The sequence below is a fragment of the Macrobrachium rosenbergii genome, chromosome 10 (assembly GCF_040412425.1).
Source record: "Macrobrachium rosenbergii isolate ZJJX-2024 chromosome 10, ASM4041242v1, whole genome shotgun sequence".
NCBI lineage: Eukaryota > Metazoa > Arthropoda > Malacostraca > Decapoda > Palaemonidae > Macrobrachium > Macrobrachium rosenbergii.
This window is the reverse complement of record NC_089750.1, coordinates 31,133,245-31,152,583: the sequence shown is the minus strand read 5'-3', so window position 1 is coordinate 31,152,583 and position 19,339 is coordinate 31,133,245. Positions and strand designations below refer to the sequence as shown.

Genomic DNA, 19,339 nt, shown 5'->3' with positions numbered 1-19,339 from the left:
GGTTCATACTTAATCCTAGTATAAAGTGATGGGTGTTATGTCTTTTATTTAATCCCAAATTATTTTTGCATTTTGCAGATATTCAAAATGCCACCTTATATTCACATGTACACCAAACAGACATCAAACACAACTTTTACAGTACAAATTTATATTCACAGAATAATTATTGTTACTTGCCTGATTAAATCCATTAATAATATACGTTCTTCAGCCAATACCAATGCTAGGTAAACCATACCAAGTAGTTTTGCCAAAGTAAGATTATCTGGCAAGTCCTTTTTCTTCCTATTTGAAAAACAACTTAAACTGACAACATTGGGAATGCTGCTTCCTTCAATGTCTGCTGCAGAAGGAAAATAACAATACCTGGAAAGAAAACACACATAGCACATATACTTTAATAGACAGGAGTTTTGAACTGAGGGAAGGAAACAACATTCTAAAACATTTGTATATCAATTATATACTTAAAGTCCAATCTCTGGATAATCCATTTCAATAAGATACTCACTACCCTGCATACGAACGAGTTAGTTTTGAACTGCTGTTTGTATCTTGAATTGTTTGTAAGTTGGTCTTCATACCTATTCAAGTACAGTATGATATATAAAGTCAATAAAGTACTGTATGTCTTTTCATCCTAAAACACAATACAGTACTGTACACTATACATACAGTACTGCATTTTATAAAGTACAGGCAGCCCCTGGTTATTGGCAGGATCGGTTATCGGCGTTTCAGTTTTACGGCACCTGTCAAATATATTCATAACTGGGGTTTATAGTACCATTGTCCAGTTATCGGCAGGTTAAGCACTGTGAGACCCTCATAGAATACAAACATAATAATTATGCATCTTTTCCATGGATCTTTTAAAAAATTATGCTTTACTTCACTGTATCCAATAATATTGTATGTATTCTCATAATACTATAGTATTAAAAAATACAAGCAAAGCAATCAATGTTTTGTTTTTTATATCAGCTGAGGGCATTACGAGGTAAGTTTATTTCACTGTACAGGCAGTCCCCAGTTATCAGTGGAGGTTCTGTTCGGAGGGTGTGAAGATAACCGAAAATTGCTGCTAACCGAAAATCAGCGATTTTCAGCTTTTTTGGCAATTTTCGGGGCTTATCAGCGCCTCTGTTAGGTATGTATCGGCGCCAATACCCAATTATTGGTGCCGATAAGCGGAAATCGGTGATCTTCATCGCTAGACAAGTGGCGTAAAACCAGATTGTCGTTAACTGAGCCCGCCATTAACCGGGGACTGCCTGTATTTAACTCAATTCAGAACGATTTTCTTGCTTCTAGTTAGTGTAAATGGGACAAGGTTATTTTCAGTTTTACGAAGTGTTGTTAAGACAAAATATGACTTAAATACATCTCATTGTGAACCAAAGTTATTATTTTTTTTGTTAATAGATGGCGCTGGGGACATGCTTTTATGTAAAAAAAAAATTAACATTCTGTTCACTACTTTCACCTGATTTCATCATAATATGAGCTATGAGCTTTACGTATTTATCTTTTCTCAGTATGAAAACAACAGTTCTTTCATGCTCAGTAGTTTTGATTAAAATAATTTTTCTCCATTATTATTTGCAATTGAGTTTCATCCACGTTGCTGATGCACGATAATTTATACAAGCAGTCCCCAGTTGATGGCAGGGTTCCGTTCCTGTCCGAGTGCTACTAACTGAAAATCACCGATAACCAAAAATCTGCAATAATAGCACCATTCCCAGTTTAACGGCATTGATAACTAGTTATTGGCACTGATAAACTGCTTAGCGGCGCCAAAAATCGCTTACCAGTACCGAAAACTGCTTACTGGCGCTGAAAACCGTTAACGATGTCACCAGCCAAGTGGCGTAACACCATAACGCCATTAACTGATGCTGCCAGTAAGCAGGGACTGCCTGTAGTCATTAGCAGTTTGAACATTGTTTTCTCAGCTTCAGCTACAACTTGCAGCTTAAATTTAGCACTATATTTCCTTACCAATCTTTTCTCCTTAGCGAATAAAGGGTATATAATGTAAAATATATCAGTCCTATTCTGCTTAACATCATTTGTAACATAACTACAGTAATTTTTTACTATCATACAATGGTTGAAATGCAAGCAAAATAGCTGTTGTTATCCGATTTGGTTGTTCATAGCAAAACAACTGTTTTCATTCGGTTTTTATGACTGTGCGGGTTTAAACAACGATTGTAATATTACTAACAATACTTTTATCATTCTCTTTTATTATTTTAACTTATTTAACTAAAAGATGAGAAAAATAAAGAGATGGAAGAAAAGAGGTTAGTCTATTGTAATTTGGTCTCCCAAAAAAGGAACTCGCATGATACTCAAGAATCAATTTTAAGGGTGAAAATTTGGGGGTCACAAGTAATGTGAGATGCGCATTACACGAGTATACACGATATGGTAGGTTCTCGCTGCTTGATACTTTATGGCCTTAGTGTGTTTTTTTAATTCATCATGGCTCCTAAACATGAGAATGCTGCATCCAATGGAACTGCCACTAACGAAAGGAAGACAGTATCAATGAAAATGAAATATGACATCGTTAAGCGTTCTGATTGCTCTAGGCCATGGTTTACTTGTAAACCATATAAAGGATTAGGAAAATGAAAGTCCACATTTTTAAGAAAGAGTTATTAAATATTAGGGTAAAATGTCTGGCTGTGACGCAGTCTAGGGTGCCGTATGGAGGATTGCGGTGCCCACAGACTTAGAATTTCGGTTAACGGCAATTTCTGGTTATCGTCAAGCTGCCAGGAAAGGAACCCCTGCCGATAACCGAGGGCTGCCTGTACAGTACTTTATTAATATGAATGATATATAAAACCTAAATAGTGATGACAATACAATTGTTTCTTACTGAACACAATTTTAATTTACAATCAAGTTTGTTCGTATCTCTGAATGTTCGTAAGTAGGGTAGTGTCTGTACACAGATTTACAGAATAAAGCACAGATTATATACTAACAACACAGTTATTTTAATGGTAGAATCTGAATACACAACTTTTAGGCATTTAGGTAGGGATGCCATATACGTGAAACAAAGTTTATGATTATCCAAATTCAACTCCCTACTTGGAGAATATCTAAACTTACTGTACATGCAGTAATAAGTTAATATATCATTTTACATGTAAAAATTTGGTAAAACATCAAATTCTTACAATACACATTTCCTGGTATCAAGCATGCTTGGACTTCACAGAGCACCCCAAGTCTGACCAGCAAAAGTTTGAAAGTTTTGATACCGCAAGTGCATTTGACTGTCTCAATGCACCGAAGGACACTGGCTTCTGCTGGTACAGCTGTAATTTTTTCAATTCATTTATTTCAAAATTAATTTATTTTTTGTTTTTCAAGTTCAATGATTTCAATATTTAATAAGATTTTCTGAATTTAACAAACTAATTAACCCTTAAACGCCAAGTCTCTATTTACAAAAACGTCTCCCGTATGCCGGCGGCGTTCGGTGAGTTAGCGCCAAAGCGGAAAAAAAGTTTTCTTCAAAAAATCACAGCACGCTTAGTTTTTAATATTAAGAGTTCATTTTGGCTCCTTTTTTTGTCATTGCCTGAAGTTTAGTATGCAACCATCAGAGATGAAAAAAATATCATTATCATATATAAATATTGGAATATATGACAGCAAAAAAAACTCTTACATAATTGTATACAAATCGCTGTAAACTTGTGAGTTAAAGCTAATGAGTTAATATTTTTAGTTGTATTGTACACTAAATTGCAATGATTTTGGTATATAACAAATTGTAAAACGATCAAAGCAACACAGAGAAAATATTATCACAAAATGATGCATGAATTTGTAACGCGCAGACGTAAAAAAATGTTTTTTTTTTTTTAAATTCACCATAAATCGAAATATTGTCCTAGAGACTTCGAGTTTGTTGAAAAATGAAGCTAATTGATTGAATATTACTAGACTGTAAGTGTTTTAGCTTACAATTGCAGTTTTCGACCATTTCGGTCGAGTTAAAGTTGACCGAAAGTCGAATTTTTTCTATTTATTGTGATTTATATGAAAATATTTCAAAACTGATAAAAGCTACAACCATGAGTTATTTTCTGTTGTATTGTACATGAAATTGCGCACATTTTCATATATAAAACTTATGTAACGACTAATATAAAACGGTGCAAATATTACGACAACGAAACGAAAGAATTTCCGAGATATTCGCCGAGTTACCGCACAGAAATAAGGAAAATGTTTTTCAAAAATTCACCATAAATCGAAATATTGTGCTAGAGACTTCCAATTTATTGCAAAATGAAGGTAAACGATTGATTATTACTAGAATGTAAGAGTTTTAGCTTACAATTGCGTTTTTACCATTTCGGTCGAGTTAAAGTTGACCGAAGGTTGAAATTTTGGCAGTTATCGTGATTTATGTGAAAATATTTCAAAACTGATAAAAGCTACAACCATGAGCTATCTTCTGTTGTATTCTACATGAAATTGCGCACATTTTCATATATAAAACTTTATGTAATGACTAATGTAAAATGATGCAAACATTACGACAACATGACGAAAGAATTTCTGAGATGTTCGCCGAGTTACAGCGCAGACATAAGGAAAAAAAAGTTTTTTTGCAGAAATTCACCATAAATCGAAATATTGTGCTAGAGACTTCCAGTTTGTTGCAAAATGAAGGTACCTGATTGAATATTACTAAAATGTAAGAGTTTTAGCTTATAATTGTGTTTTTTTACCATTTCGGTCGAGTTAAAGTTGACCGAAGGTTGAAATTTTGGCAGTTATCAAGATTTATATGAAAATATTTCAAAACTGATAAAAGCTACAACCATGAGTTATTTTCTGTTGTATTCTACATGAAATTGCACATTTCCATATATAAAAGTTTATGTAACGACTAATATAAAACAGTGCAAACATTACGACAAAGTGACGAAAGAATTTCTGGCGCGGATGTAAGGAAAATGTTTTTTTCAAAAATTCACCATAAATTGAAATATTGTGCTAGAGACTTCCAATTGGTTGCAAAATGAAGGTAAATGATTGAATATTACTAGAATGTAAGAGTTTTAGCTTACAATTGCGTTTTTCGACCATTTCGGTCGAGTCAAAGGTGACCGAAGGTTGAAATTTTGGTAGTTATCGTGATTTATATGAAAATATTTCCAAAATGATAAAAGCTACAACCATGAGTTATTTTCTGTTGTATTGTACATGAAATTGCGCACATTTTCATATATAAAACTTTATGTAACGGCTAATATAGAACAGTGCAAAAATTACGACAAAATGACGAAAGAATTTCTGAAATTTTTCGGCCGAGTTACGCCGTGCGTAAGAAAAATTTTTTTCAAAAATTCACCATAAATCGAAATATTGTGCTAGAGACTTTCAATTTGTTGCAAAATGAAGGTACATGATTGAATATTACTAGAATGTAAGAGTTTTAGCTTACAATTGCGTTTTTCGACCATTTCGGTCGAGTCAAAGTTGACCGAAGGTTGAAATTTTTGTAGTCGGCGTATAGTACGTCCACTTGGCACCCAACAGACAATTTTAGTCGACGTATGATACGTCCAGTAGGTGTTTAAGGGTTAACTGAAAAGAACTGATTGCCAAGTAATGTATACAATATAAACTGCTCAGCTGTGTTTCATCAGAAGTTTTCTTGGCAAAGAGTGTCAGTGTGTACATACAGATTGGGGCTAAAACCTGCAGTATTTTAACATTTTCATTGTAATGGATGTAGGCTTATGCAGCAATTTTTAAATTTCAGATAAAGGAAAACTAAACACCATTACAAGAAATATTAGAAATATGGAATAACATTTCACTGAAAAGTTACACTTTTTAAAACAACATCTCAAAAAAGAAAAAATTGAAAATAAAAAATAGAATGCACACCATACTGATTATTTCAAATATGAAAAACACTTCCGTCTTCAAAACCTGATAATATTTTGCAAATTATTACCATTAAAGTTTGCAAAAGTATTTGACAAACACGACACAAATACTGTAAGTTTGGTTATGATAGTCTTGTTTTAGGAAGATTTACCAGGAAACCCTTTTAACATAGTGCAACTTTAACTTTGTCAGTTAACCCTTTAACGCCAAAGCCCTATTTACAAAAACGTCTCCCGTATGCGGTGTTGGTGAGTTAGCGCCAAAGCGGAAAAAAGTTTTCTTCAAAAATCACAGCACGCTTAGTTTTTAAGATTAAGAGTTCATTTTTGGCTCATTTTTTTGTCATTGCCTGAAGTTTAGTATGCAACCATCAGAAATGAAAAAATATCATTATCATATATAAATATTGGAATATATGACAGCAAAAAAAAACTCATATATAATTGTATACAAATCGCTGTAAGCAAAACGGTTAAAGCTAATGAGTTACTTTTTTTAGTTGTATTGTACACTAAATTGCGATGATTTTGGTATATAACAGATTGTAAAACGACTAAAGCAAACAGAGAAAATATTATCACAAAATTATGCATGAATTAAGTAACGAGCGGACGTAAAAAATGTTTTTAAAAAATTCACCATAAATCGAAATATTGTGCTAGAGACTTTCCAACTGTTTCAAAATGAAGGAAATTGATTGAAAATTACTAGACTGTAAGTTTTTTAGCTTACAATTGCATTTTTTTACCATTTCGATCGAGTTAAAGTTGACCAAGGTTGATTTTTTTCTATTTATCGTTATTTATATGAAAATATTTTTAAAATGGTACAAGCTAAAAGCATGATTTATTTTTGGTTGTATTCTACATGAAATTGCGCACATTTTGATGTATAACACTTTATGTAACGAATAATATAAAACGGCGTAAAAATTACGACAAGGTGACTAAAGAAATGCTAGGATTTTCAGTGGTTCGCGTGTGCAGAGCGAAGGAAAAGGTTTTTTAAAAAATTCACCATAAATCAAAATATTGTGCCAGAGACTTTCCATTTGTTGCAAAATGGAGGTAAAGGATTGATTGTTACTAGAATGTACGAATTTTGGCTTACGATTGCGTTTTTCGAGCATTTCGGTCGAGTCAAAGTTGACCGAATGTTAAAATTTTGTCAGTTATCTTGATTTAAATGAAAATATTTCAAAACTGTTAAAAGCTAAAAGAATGATTTATTTTTTGTTGTATTCTACATGAAATTGCGCACATTTTGATGTATAACACTTTATGTAATGAATAATATAAAAAGGCGAAAAAATTACGACAAGGTGATTCAAGAAAGGCTAGGATTTTCAGCGGAGTTCGTGTGCGCGGAGCGAAGGAAAAAGTTTTTTTCAAAAATTCACCATAAATCGAAATATTGTGCTAGAGACTTTCCGTTTGTTGCAGAATAAAGGTAAATGATTGATTGTTACTAGAATGTAAGAATTTTGACTTACAATTGCGTTTTTCGAGCATTTCGGTCGAGTCAAAGTTGACCGAATGTTAACAAATGTTAACATTTTGTCAGTTATCGTGATTTAAATGAAAATATTTCAAAACTGTTAAAAGCTGAAAGAATGATTTATTTTTTGTTGTATTTTACATAAAATTGCGCACATTTTGATGTATAACACTTTATGTAACGAATAATATAAAATGGCGAAAAAATTACGACAAGGTGACTCAAGAAATGCTAGGATTTTCAGCAGAGTTCGCGCGCAGAGCGAAGGAAAGTTTTTTTTAAAAATTCACCATAAATCTAAATATTGTGCCAGAGACTTTCCGTTTGTTGCAAAATGAAGGAAAATGATTGATTGTTACTAGAATGTACGACTTTTGTCTTACAATTGCGTTTTTTTACCATTTTGGTCGAGTCAAAGTTGACCAAAGGTTAAAATTTTGTCAGTTATCGTGATTTAAATGAAAATATTTCAAAACTGTTAAAAGCTAAAAGAATGATTTATTTTTGTTGTATTCTATATGAAATTGCGCACATTTTGATGTATAACACTTTATGTAACGAATAATATAAAACGGCGCGAAAATTACGACAAGGTGACTCAAGAAATGCTGACATTTTCAGTGGATTTCCGGCGCAGATGGAAGGAAAAGTTTTTTCAAAAATTCACCATAAATCGAAATATTGTGCTAGAGACTTTCCGTTTGTTGCCAAATGGAGGTAAAGGATTGATTGTTACTAGAGTGTACGAATATTGGCTTACGATTGCGTTTTTCGAGCATTTCAGTCGAGTCAAAGTTGACCGAATGTTAAAATTTTGTCAGTTATCGTGATTTAAATGAAAATATTTCAAAACTCTTAAAAGCTAAAAGAATTATTTATTTTTTGTTGTATTCTACATGAAATTGCGCACATTTTGATGTATAACACTTTATGTAACGAAGAATATAAAACGGCGCGAAAATTACGACAAAGTGACTCAAGAAATGCTAGGATTTTCAGCGGAGTTCGCGCGTGCGGAGCGAAGGAAAAAGTTTTTTTTTCAAAAATTCACCATAAATCGAAATATTGTGCTAGAGACTTTCCGTTTGTTGCAGAATAATGGTAAATGATTGATTGTTACTAGAATGTAAGAATTTTGGCTTACGATTGCGTTTTTCGAGCATTTCGGTCGAGTCAAAGTTGACCGAATGTTAAAATTTTGTCAATTATCGTGATTTAATGGAAATATTTCAAAACTGTTAAAAGCTAAAAGAATTATTTATTTTTTGTTGTATTCTACATGAAATTGCACACATTTTGATGTATAACACTTTATGTAACGAATAATATAAAACGGCGAAAAAATTACAAGGTGACTCTAGAAAGCCTAGGATTTTCAGCGGAGTTCGCGCACACGGATGGAAGGAAAAAGCTTTTTTCAAAAATTCACCATAAATCGAAATATTGTGCCACAGACTTTCCGTTTGTTGCAGAGTAAAGGTAAATGATTGATTGTTACTAGAATGTAAGAATTTTGGCTTAGAATTGCGTTTTTCGAGCATTTCGGTCAAGTCAAATTTGACCGAATGTTAAAATTTTGTCAGTTATTGTGATTTAAATGAAAATATTTCAAAACTGTTAAAAGATAAAAGAATAATTTATTTTTTGTTGTATTCCACATGAAATTGCGCACATTTTGATGTATAACACTTTATGTAACGAATAATATAAAATGGCGAAAAAATTACGACAAGGTGACTCAAGAAATGCTAGGATTTTCAGCAGAGTTAAGTGTAGCGGATGGAAGGAAAAAAGTTTTTCAAAAATTCACCATAAATCGAAATATTGTGCTAGAGACTTTCCGTTTGTTGCAAAATGAAGGAAAATGATTGATTGTTACTAGAATGTAAGAGGTTTGGCTTACAATTGCGTTTTTTTACCATTTCGGTCGAGTCAAAGTTGACCAAAGGTTAAAATTTTGTCAGTTATCGTGACTTAAATGAAAATATTTCAAAACTGTTAAAAGCTAAAAGAATGATTTATTTTTGGTTGTATTGTAGATGAAATTGCACACATTTTGATGTATAACACTCTATGTAACAAATAATATAAAATGGATAAAAAGGGATTTTGACAGAGGAAAAATCTATTTCTGAGAAGGTCCCGTGTCACCGGTGAAATTCCATTACAGCACGAATTTCTAGGTATAGCAATGCTAGATATACCAGAGAAAAAGAGCTTTCAGGAAAGCTGGGTTACTACCCCCAGTCGACCGTTTCTTAGAAGGCGTCGGTATAATGAAGGGTGAGTGAAATACCACTACCACGGAAATATACTCGAAAGATCTCTCCTTATCAAAACTCCCTTAAAAAGAAGCGGTGAGCCGTTACAGCTCCCACACTCAACACCCGCCAGGCCCGGCGACACCAGCGCCACCTACTTCATTCCATGCTAGCACTAACCCCAGACTTGGCATGTGCGAAAAGGGGAGGAGTACTAGACTAGACAGGGAGGGTCACGGGTGACACGGGACCTTCCTCAGAAATAGATTTTTCCTCTGTCAAAATCCCTTTTCTGAGTTCAGTCCCGTGTCAGCCGGTGAAATAAGTGATAGAGAATCATGCCAAGACTGCTACTACTGGAAAACAAGGGGGTAACCTGAAGAAAAGGCAAAATTGTAAGCGAAAATAATTTTAATTAAAGAATCTCTTCCATGAAGCAAGAATACTTAAAAGTAAGGCAACAATTTTGAGGCACACCAAAAAACTTAACACTACAAAACACTGGAGGTCTCCTGACTGATGAGGAAAACCTCAAAAATCTTAAAATTACTTAAAAGTAGTGAAACATGAAATGTGCACAGAACAAGAAAAACAACTTTTAAAACTATATATGTAAACTTAGGCTTAAACATGTAAGAGGCAAGACTAATGAAAATAACACACGCATAATTATCCGGGGTATGTGGAGCCAACAAAAACAGTCCAGTACCCTGGTCCCCACGAAACAATTATGGCTAATCAGGTTACAGTTTTCCATCATAAAATACAAACATATCAATATGAAGAGCTAGGCAGTGAGGCAAAAACTACCAGGAAAACAAGCAGAGAAGCAAATGAGGTAGCGGGCGGGGGAAAAGGAAAGGATATAATTATTTAATGTGGGGAGATGACACTTCCCACTGCTACAGTAGAATATTTCAGGGCTTGAGTGATTTTAAATAGTGGCGTTTAAACACTAGAGGTGACTTCCAACCGTATATTTTGATAACTCTGAGAAGTCCATATTATGAAAATAATTAGTAGAAGTAGCCACTGCTTTCGAATATCATGAACTTTAGGAACTGAGTCTGGGTTGGCTTGTTTAATGAAATACAGAATCTGTTGTCTTATACCATTAAGGAAAAGTACCACCTTTCTCCCTGATAAAAAGAGGACCCGACTTACTCTGTGAGTTCTTGAGAGATAAGATTTAAGTGTATGGACTGGACATAAAGATTGATCTTGAGGAAGGGCACCACCTTCCAGGAGACCACCTGTCCTGTGGGTCTTCGTTTTTTTAGCTAAAAAACTAGGGTCAGGGGAGAGGAGGACTTCTCGGATGGGAGAAAGTTAACAAAATTTTCACCTCTAGTGAGAGCTGACAGCTCTGAAATTCTAGCACCTGAAGCCAAACTAAGTAAAAATAAGGTTTTCCTTAACAGATCCTGATAAGAGCAATTTAAGTTATCCAACTCTGACGCTAATTTGGGACGTCATTGAGAAACCAAGTAACCGAATGTGGGCGTGATACTGGTCTCAGACAGCGCATGCTCTGGGGATGGATGAAAAATAAGAATCTGTAAGGTCAATTTTAAAGCCGTAAAGACATACTTTCTTCAATGGACTTGACTGTGGTAATAGTGGCGGAGCCAGGCCTTTCTCAAACAGTGACCTAAAGAAGGAAACTCCTAAATTAGTCGTCATAATTTTGGCTTCAGAAGCTTTCAGGAAGGAGGCTAAGTTTCTTGACTGCTGAGTCATATTGCTAATAGTAGAATCTCTTTTATCTGATTCTAAAAACAGAGTGTTGACAGGGTCAATGTTTGCTCCTTTTGAGCTGCGAACTTTATAAAGTCCATAAAGCTAGGGCATCTTGAATCCTTGAGGAAGCTGACACAGTCTTGGTTTGTACTGTCTGGGTCAGAATGGGCTTGGGAATCGAAGACTCCATAAGCCCAGTTCCTGAAGGAGAGGAACCAATTGCTCTTGGGCCAATAGGGGCTACCAGAGCTGGTTGACCTTTGAATGTCCTTAGTTTGTGTAAAACTTTCAGCAGCAAATTTATTGGAGGAACAGATAAATTCTCTCCCAATTGTTCCAATCTACTGTCATTGCGTCTGTGGCGATTACGCCTGAGGGTCCAGGTTGGGGCTACGTAACAGGGGAGCTTGAAGTTGCTCTCTGTTGCGAACAGATCCACTTGGAGTCCCGGGACCCGGCGGCAAATCCACTGAAAAGATTCGCGTCCAGGGACCACTCCGTCTCCAGCGGAGTAATCCTGGACAGGGAATCGCCACCCGTTCGGACACCTGCCAGGTGGGTGGCTGACAGGTGCCAACCGTGCTTGTTCGCCGGGGAGAAGATAGCTACCATTACTTGGTTTACTCGACCTGATTTGGAGCCGCCCCTGTTGATGCAATGAACCACCACTCGCTGTCTAGCACCAACCTGATATGAATCCGATTGGGAGGGCGGATTTTCTTCAGCGTCAGAAAGACGCCATGGCTTCCAGGGTGTTTATATGGAACTGCTGAAACATTGTGGACCACGTTCCCTGTACTTTTTGTTTTGGTGAATATCCCCCAGCCGCAGAGAAGCGTCTGTGTGTGGATAACTAGTGCCGGAGGGGAAACTGAAGTGGGACTGTTTTGGACAGGCCCTTGACTGTCAGTCCAAGGCCGAAGCCTTGTCTTTAAGATCCGAGGATAGAGGAGACCCTGTCCCTGAGCTTGGTGTTTGCTCGGCTCCGCCACACCTGTTTATGTCCTTTAACTTGGCTTTCAAGAGCAGGTCTGTTACTGAAGCAAATTGGAGAGACCTGAGGACCCTTTCCTGGGACCGGCTGGGATGCTGACTGATTTTGAGAAACCTCTTGGTGAGGCAGCTATCTCTTTCCTCTTGGAAGGAGGAGAGAATAGCGTGTGGGAGGACAGGTCCACTGAAGACCCAGCCATTGAAACCGAGACTCCGAGTCAGGCGGGACTTCTCCCTGTTCAGCTGAAAACCCAATGACTCTAGGAAATTGGTGACTATGGGACGTGGCTTTCTGACACTCCGGCACAGTTGGAGCCCAGATTATCCAATCGTCCCAGGTGCGCTGCGAGGGGGAGATTCCTTGGGACCGGAGCTGCTGTACTACCGTATCTGCCAGCTTGGTGAATATCCTGGGTGCAATGTTCAGACCGAAGGGCATGACCTGAAGGAGTAGGCTTGGTTTCGAGTCTGAAACCGAGGAACTGAGAGAAGTTCCGGCGCAACTGGGACGTGATAATAAGCGTCTGAAAGATCGATAGAGGTGGTGACGGCTCCACGCGTAGTAGAGTCCGGACCTGAGCTAAACGTAAGCATGCGAAACTTGTCGCATTTTATGTAGAGATTTAGACAGCGACAGATCCAGGATCACTCTTAGCTGATCGGAGCCTTTTTGGGGAACAGTGAATAGCCTGCCTTGGAAATTTTAGGTGCCTTGCTTTCTTTATTGCTCGTTTGTTGAGCAATCCTTTGCTATAATCCTGTAGGATTGATGTGGGTGGCTGGTAAAATCTGTTTGGAGGAGGATTCTTGATCCAGCTCCACCCCAGTCCCATGGACACAATGCTGTGTGCCCAAGGGCTGAAGGTCCATTGGTCCCTGAACCAGCCTTGGCGACCGCCTACCTGCACGTTTTCTCAGTGGGAGGGGCGGGTTTGTTCCCTCTACCACGTCCTCTCGCCCTTGGGGTGGTGTTGGATTTTCCTCTGTAGAGGGCCTTGCCCCTTCCTCCCCTTGCCACCCTGTTGAGGCCGTGAAAAATCCATATGTAGCCTTCATATATGGGTTGTATGCTGGTGAGGATACATAGGAAAAGCGCAGCTGGTTGAACCAAAACATACTGCTGGGGTTGGGACTTAGAGGTAGATGGCTGGGCCACTGCCGAGACCGGGTTATTTTGAACCATCGCCTGATGAGGCCTCTTATGTCTCCTGAACCTTTTCCTCCTCTCGTCTGGGGCCGGCCGATTCTGGGGTCTTGCACTTATAAGTGGGAATTCCTCAAAAAACTCTGATTGGCCCGTGTGGCCGGACATGTGGATGTAACCTCTCCTTCAGGGGAAGAGGTTAGGTCCCCAGATTGAACTTTTAATGAGCTTGTTAGGCATAAGTGGCGGATTGTAAGCATCAGCAAAAATAAATTTTCTACATTCCAGCCTAGCCATAACAAACTCATGCAAGTCTAACTGGAAGGTCGCCAGGAAAGACTTAGCCAGGACCTGGAAAAGGGCTCCCGAGCCGGAGACGGCAGTAGCCTCGGTAAGACAGGTGGAGCTCAAGGACCGCTAATAAGTCCGGGTCTCAAACTCCGCCTTTAACAATGATTCCGGCAGCTTAGGGAGTTGCTCGCTAAACTGCGTGGAAGCGCAAAGAGGGTCCAGCTTGCCTACAGTGAAAGTGAAGGCGCCCACCCAGAACTTCGTTACTTCCTGGGAATACCAGGAAGTAGGGTCTGTTTCCCTCAATTGAGGAAAGGGGTTCCCATCGAGGCAGAGGTCGTGCCAGAGCAATTTTGTCCATACAAGGAGTGGGAAGATCTTCACCTAGGGTGAACATCGTGAAATTGCCCTTGAAAGGGGTCAATTTTGTGTTCACTGCCTGCCACTCCGTCAGAGTGCGCAGGGAGAGCCGACTGGGCTTGGTCTCTAGGGATGATGACAGTTTCCCTAGGAACCTTGTCTGACGAATCCAGGCTTCTTCATGCAAGCCTCGAAGCCAGGATAAGGGGCAAGAGATCGGGGGAAGAACTCCAACTCCTCCAACCGTCTTTATGCCCAGACCGTCTAAGGTGAGTTTGCCATCATGTTGGATGGCCCCGGAGTGCACCCTGGGGTTTCCGACATCAAGCGGCGGGGAGGTCCCAGTGTCGGGGATAGATACTGTGGTTCGGCTTTAGGTTGGTGAGCCAAACCTTCCAGTACACTGTCATAAGTGGCAAACTTTTCTGAGATCTTCTCAAAGAGGAGTCTAGATCCTGCGTGAACTGTTTGTACAGTTCAGTGGCCAGGGCTTGTGCGTCAAAAAGAGGCTGGGAGGAGGGCTTGGCTTTGCAGCCTCTTACTCGCGCCCTTGCCGGAGGAGCTAGACTTACTCCCGGATTTTACCGGTCCTGGGACCTTGTTTTTGTCGGGGGAAGGGCAATGCCTTCTTGCGGAAGTCGAGGACTTATAGCCCTTCGCCTTCCATGAAGTCTTCAACTTGGGGATAGCAGGCGGAGCTCTATCACCCAAAGAAGAAGACTTATAAAACCTAATAAAAAGATGACATAGATGAATCAGGGAGTTAAACAAAAGGGGCCCGCCCCAACCTCCTCACTTACCTCTCCACTTACCACCTGGTCCTTTCATATTCATAGGTTAAAGTCGAGATTTTTAGTGCGCAACATCCTCCGAGACCTCGGCGCAACAAAATGTCCACTTGAGGTGGCTGGGTCGCATCGAGGATCTGCTGGATAATAGGTGTGGCAAGTTCTTCCGGAACTGCTGCGGCCACCCGTGCGCTGGGGCAAAGCAGATCCCTCAACCTGGCGTCGAGGACGTAGGGGCTTCCCGACGGAACATTTCTGCGAACCCAGCCACCCAGGCCGGAGGGGATTCCAAGGCAGACTTCTTGGAATTTTCATCCGCCTGCAAGGAAACCTGTGGTTAGTCAGGAATGCAAAGACCGACGGAAGATATAACCAGCTCATGGCTATGAGGAGCATGGACGGAGGAAGAAGACTTTCTCTTACCGACTCGTCTTGGATGGTTGAGGATAGGCGAAGCAAACCTCACAGCCATGGGTGCCAAACAACCAGGTCGTCTAAGCGGACCGCCACCAGCGTGGGTCCGGCTCAACTCGTGCCCGTAGGGTTGTTGAAGGAGGCTAGGTACACCCAGCTCCTCACAACGAACAGTCTGTAAAGGTAACAGTACATGAACCTCACACTCTAAGCAAAATAAAGCCGGCAAGGCCGGAAACTCAACTACAACTTTGAATACTCCGGTGTAGAAGAACTGCCAACTAAAAATGGGCCAATAAGCTTTAAATGCATCGGCGGAAGTTTGGATTCATTCCCGGAGGACTCCGGGAATGAAGGAACGAGAAACCAGGAACCAACCATAAGGGCTGCCAGAAAAATAAGGCAAAAATAATTTTAGCCCCAGGTATGGGACCGGAATCACGTATATGGTAAAACAAAATAATAATAATAATAACAATAAACAAAATTAATAATGATGGTAACCCTCCAGGGGTCTGTATGCTAGCATTACATGGAACCATCTCACACCTATCTCCCCGGAGAAGCGAATGAGTAAAGAACAATGTTCATAATATCTGTTTGGGCCACATTGAAAACCAAACCGCAGCCAGATGGGAGGCGAGAGGCGAGACAGGATCCGAAACGTTTTCGAGCAAGCGAACCACCACCCCACCACAGCGATGCTGGGGACGACATGGGAGGGAGCGAATCTCTCAACCAAAAGGAGAAGTCCTGACTGGAGAAACGCCATCCAAGCGTCACCACTTTTGATCCAAAGGCTGAGGGGGTAGTGGAGAGGAGTAGGCTACCAGAAGGGGAGAGGAGACAAGGAGAACATGATACCGGCTCAACTGCAACCTTCCTTCCCAAGGAACTTGGAAGGAAGCCTACTCCAGGAGCTACACAGAAAAAGCCCAACATCTCCTAGGCGAGCCTAATAAATCCAAACCTAGCATAGGTTAGGAGGGAGAGAGGGTGCAAAAGGAGAGGGTAACCAACAGGGAGAGAAAATTTGTGCGAGAGCCAGCAGGAACGAGCAGGGGATAAGAAGGCTAGCCTAGAGGAACAATTTCAAAGAACTGGATTCCCTCCGAAAGTGGGAAGAGGACTGAGGGCTCACTCTGACCCACAAACGGACCCTGAGGAACAGCAACAAAACTCCCTCAACCTGATCTCCGCACCCAGGGCAAGGGATGGAGCCTACACTACACGACCATCATACAAAACAAGAAAATAAAATTACGTTCACAGGAAGTGTAGCCTACCTCGAAGTAATTCAAAATATTTATTAGGCTCATCAGAGCCAAACTACACAACAAAAACAAATAAAACTAAAAACATTAACCCAAATTAAGAGCACCATCTTCAAGAATAACACATATAGCCTATGAGACTAAATGAAAAGGAACCCGACCTGGTGGGGGTACAGGATGGGGCAATTCCTATGCAAAACAAAAACTAAAGTGGAGGAGAGCCACATTTTGGAACCACCAGGAAGGAATTCAGGGCAAAAATCTAAATATATATAGCGACTGGAGAAAACTCCGCTGAAAGAACAGAAGGAGTAAGCCTCGTTCGCCATGGCTGATAGGGGCCTTGCGGATGGCATCACGAAAATCCCAATATTTTGAAAATCTGAGACCAAAACAGCCAACAATAGATCAAAAGCCCCACAAGAAGATTTTACTTAACTTAGAGATGGAAAAGGTGCTCAAAGCCATCGTTTGATGAAGAAAAATAAATCCAAAATAGGGACGAGCACAAAAAGCGAGCATTATCACGTGCTAGAAAATGGAATGAAGTAGGTAGCGCTGGTGTGCCGTCCTCTCAGTGTTGAGTGTGGGGCTATGTGACTCTCCGCTCTTTTAAAGGAGTTTTGATAAGGAGAGATCTTTGAGTATTTCGTGGTAGTGGTATTTCTCACCCTTCATTATCTCAGCGTCTTCTAAGAGGGTCGACTGGGTAATAACCCCAGCTTTCTAAGCTCTTTTTCTCTAGTATATCTAGCATTGCTATACCTAGAAATTCGTGCTGTAATGGAATTTCACCAGCTGACAGTAGGACTGAACTCAGAAAATTACATACACCATGTCAGAACTGCAAATGCACTAGTGTGGCAAATACGTTTCTAAAACATAGAGACCTAATAACTAAGGTTGTATTGGTCAAATAAGAAACAGCTGTTTGTTCATGAAAAAGCATTTCAGGACAAAGAGAAAGAGCGTAAGAATAAAGTTCTTAAAAAGGTTTGAAGACTTCTGAAAATAGATCGGTCAGAGGAATTCTCTTACAACTCTATTTTATGTCAACCATTTTTAAGTGTAATGTATTAGAAACTAACTTTTAAATGAAATTACAGTAACTTTAATTTCATTTAAAAATTATCTAGGTATAACAAGTATTCTAGATATACCAGAAAAGAAACTTCAGGAAAGCTGGAGTTACTACACAGTCGGCATCTTCTAGGAAGGCGTCGGTGAAGAATTGAGTGAAATACCACTACCACGGAAATATGCTCGAAGATCTCTCCTTATCAAACCCCGTAAAAGAGCGGTGAGAGTGCTTATTATTAACACTAAAAGGTATACACATTATATACTTAACACCATATTAAATGACAATTAAAAGGAAAAAAAAAAAGGACAACCTTAAAAACACTCACAAGATATTTAAAAAATATTTTAAAAAGAAAAAGAACAGCAGAAGAAGGCCGGGGCCAATACGACAAAAAAAAAAAAAAAAAAATTAAAATAAAAAAATTAAATAAATAAATAAAAAGACACCTACCCACCGGTGGTGTAAACAAACTGACACAGACAAGCAATGCAAGGAGGGGCGAGAGGGGGGGGGGGGGCGGGAGTATAAACAAAGAAGTTACAGCAGGTAGTTAAGCGATGAACAGCTGGGTGGAAGTTGATTGGTGATTAAGGGCAGGGACAGTTAATTTAATCATAATGGATTCAAGTGTAGTTGCTCTTCACGTGTCGGTTCTCCCCACCAATACTAAAATCCTTAGCATCTACATGCGTCTTACAGAATTTTGCTGTGATTCCTTACATTGGACTGCTTTCGGGGATTAGTGTCGACAGCCTGTTCTAAACTAACTCCTGATGAGAGGAGATTAGGACTTTTAGCAGCCTCTGGTACAACCGATGTAAAGTGCGAGGAATCACATCTAGGACAATTATATTTATAAATCACGGAAGTAAACAAGGGGCTAATCTTGTCCTTGACGGAAAGAGATGCAATGGTTCGTAGGTTTTATTGGGATTAACTTGAAGAGATTGAGCGGGTAACTGTCCGTTGAATAGCCTGTCATTTTTGCAAAATCTATTGTCATGTAAAGGAATCTTGCATACAAACATAATTTGAACACTATGGACTAAAGGTGAAGTTAAGTTTCAAATTAAGCAATTTATTTGAAACTCTATGGAAAATCACTGATGGGTAGTAATTACTCTTAAATAATCATTGAGGATAATCACCTCCCAGCATGAAATGCGGACCAACTTAGTCAGGTTAATGGCTCTATATGAAGGAAGTGGTCGAATTCATTTAAAATTGTAAAAACACGAGCTATAAAGAAATTTGTTCCAAGGCCAGTAAGTGTTCTATAAATACCAGTATGGAAGCCAGTTTCATCCTTAGTTACCTTTACGTCCAGGAAGGGAAGGAGTGCTCGGTTTCAATCTCAATGGTAAATTTAATGTTCTGGTGCTGCATGCAATATGTTTCCAAAAATGCGTCAGCATGGTAGTCAAATCTAAAGGGCAAATGTATCATCAGCGTAACGTTTATAAAAAGTGGGCCAGTAGGACATTCATCGATGGCTAAGCTCCTCAGGGAGTTCATAAGATGTTGGCAAAGGTTGGTCCCAAGGACTG

At 39.2% G+C, this 19,339-nt stretch overlaps 1 protein-coding gene across 1 annotated transcript in view; it reads right to left on the bottom strand.

Moving 5' to 3' along the window:
- The window catches only part of TAF1B (TATA box-binding protein-associated factor RNA polymerase I subunit B), a 371,762-nt gene that overhangs the window by 217,137 nt on the left and 135,286 nt on the right, over window positions 1–19,339 (bottom strand). The window contains exon 4 of the mRNA XM_067110128.1: window positions 181–369. Within this exon, the coding sequence (XP_066966229.1) occupies window positions 181–369 (189 nt within the window). The remainder of the gene's footprint in view (window positions 1–180; window positions 370–19,339) is intronic.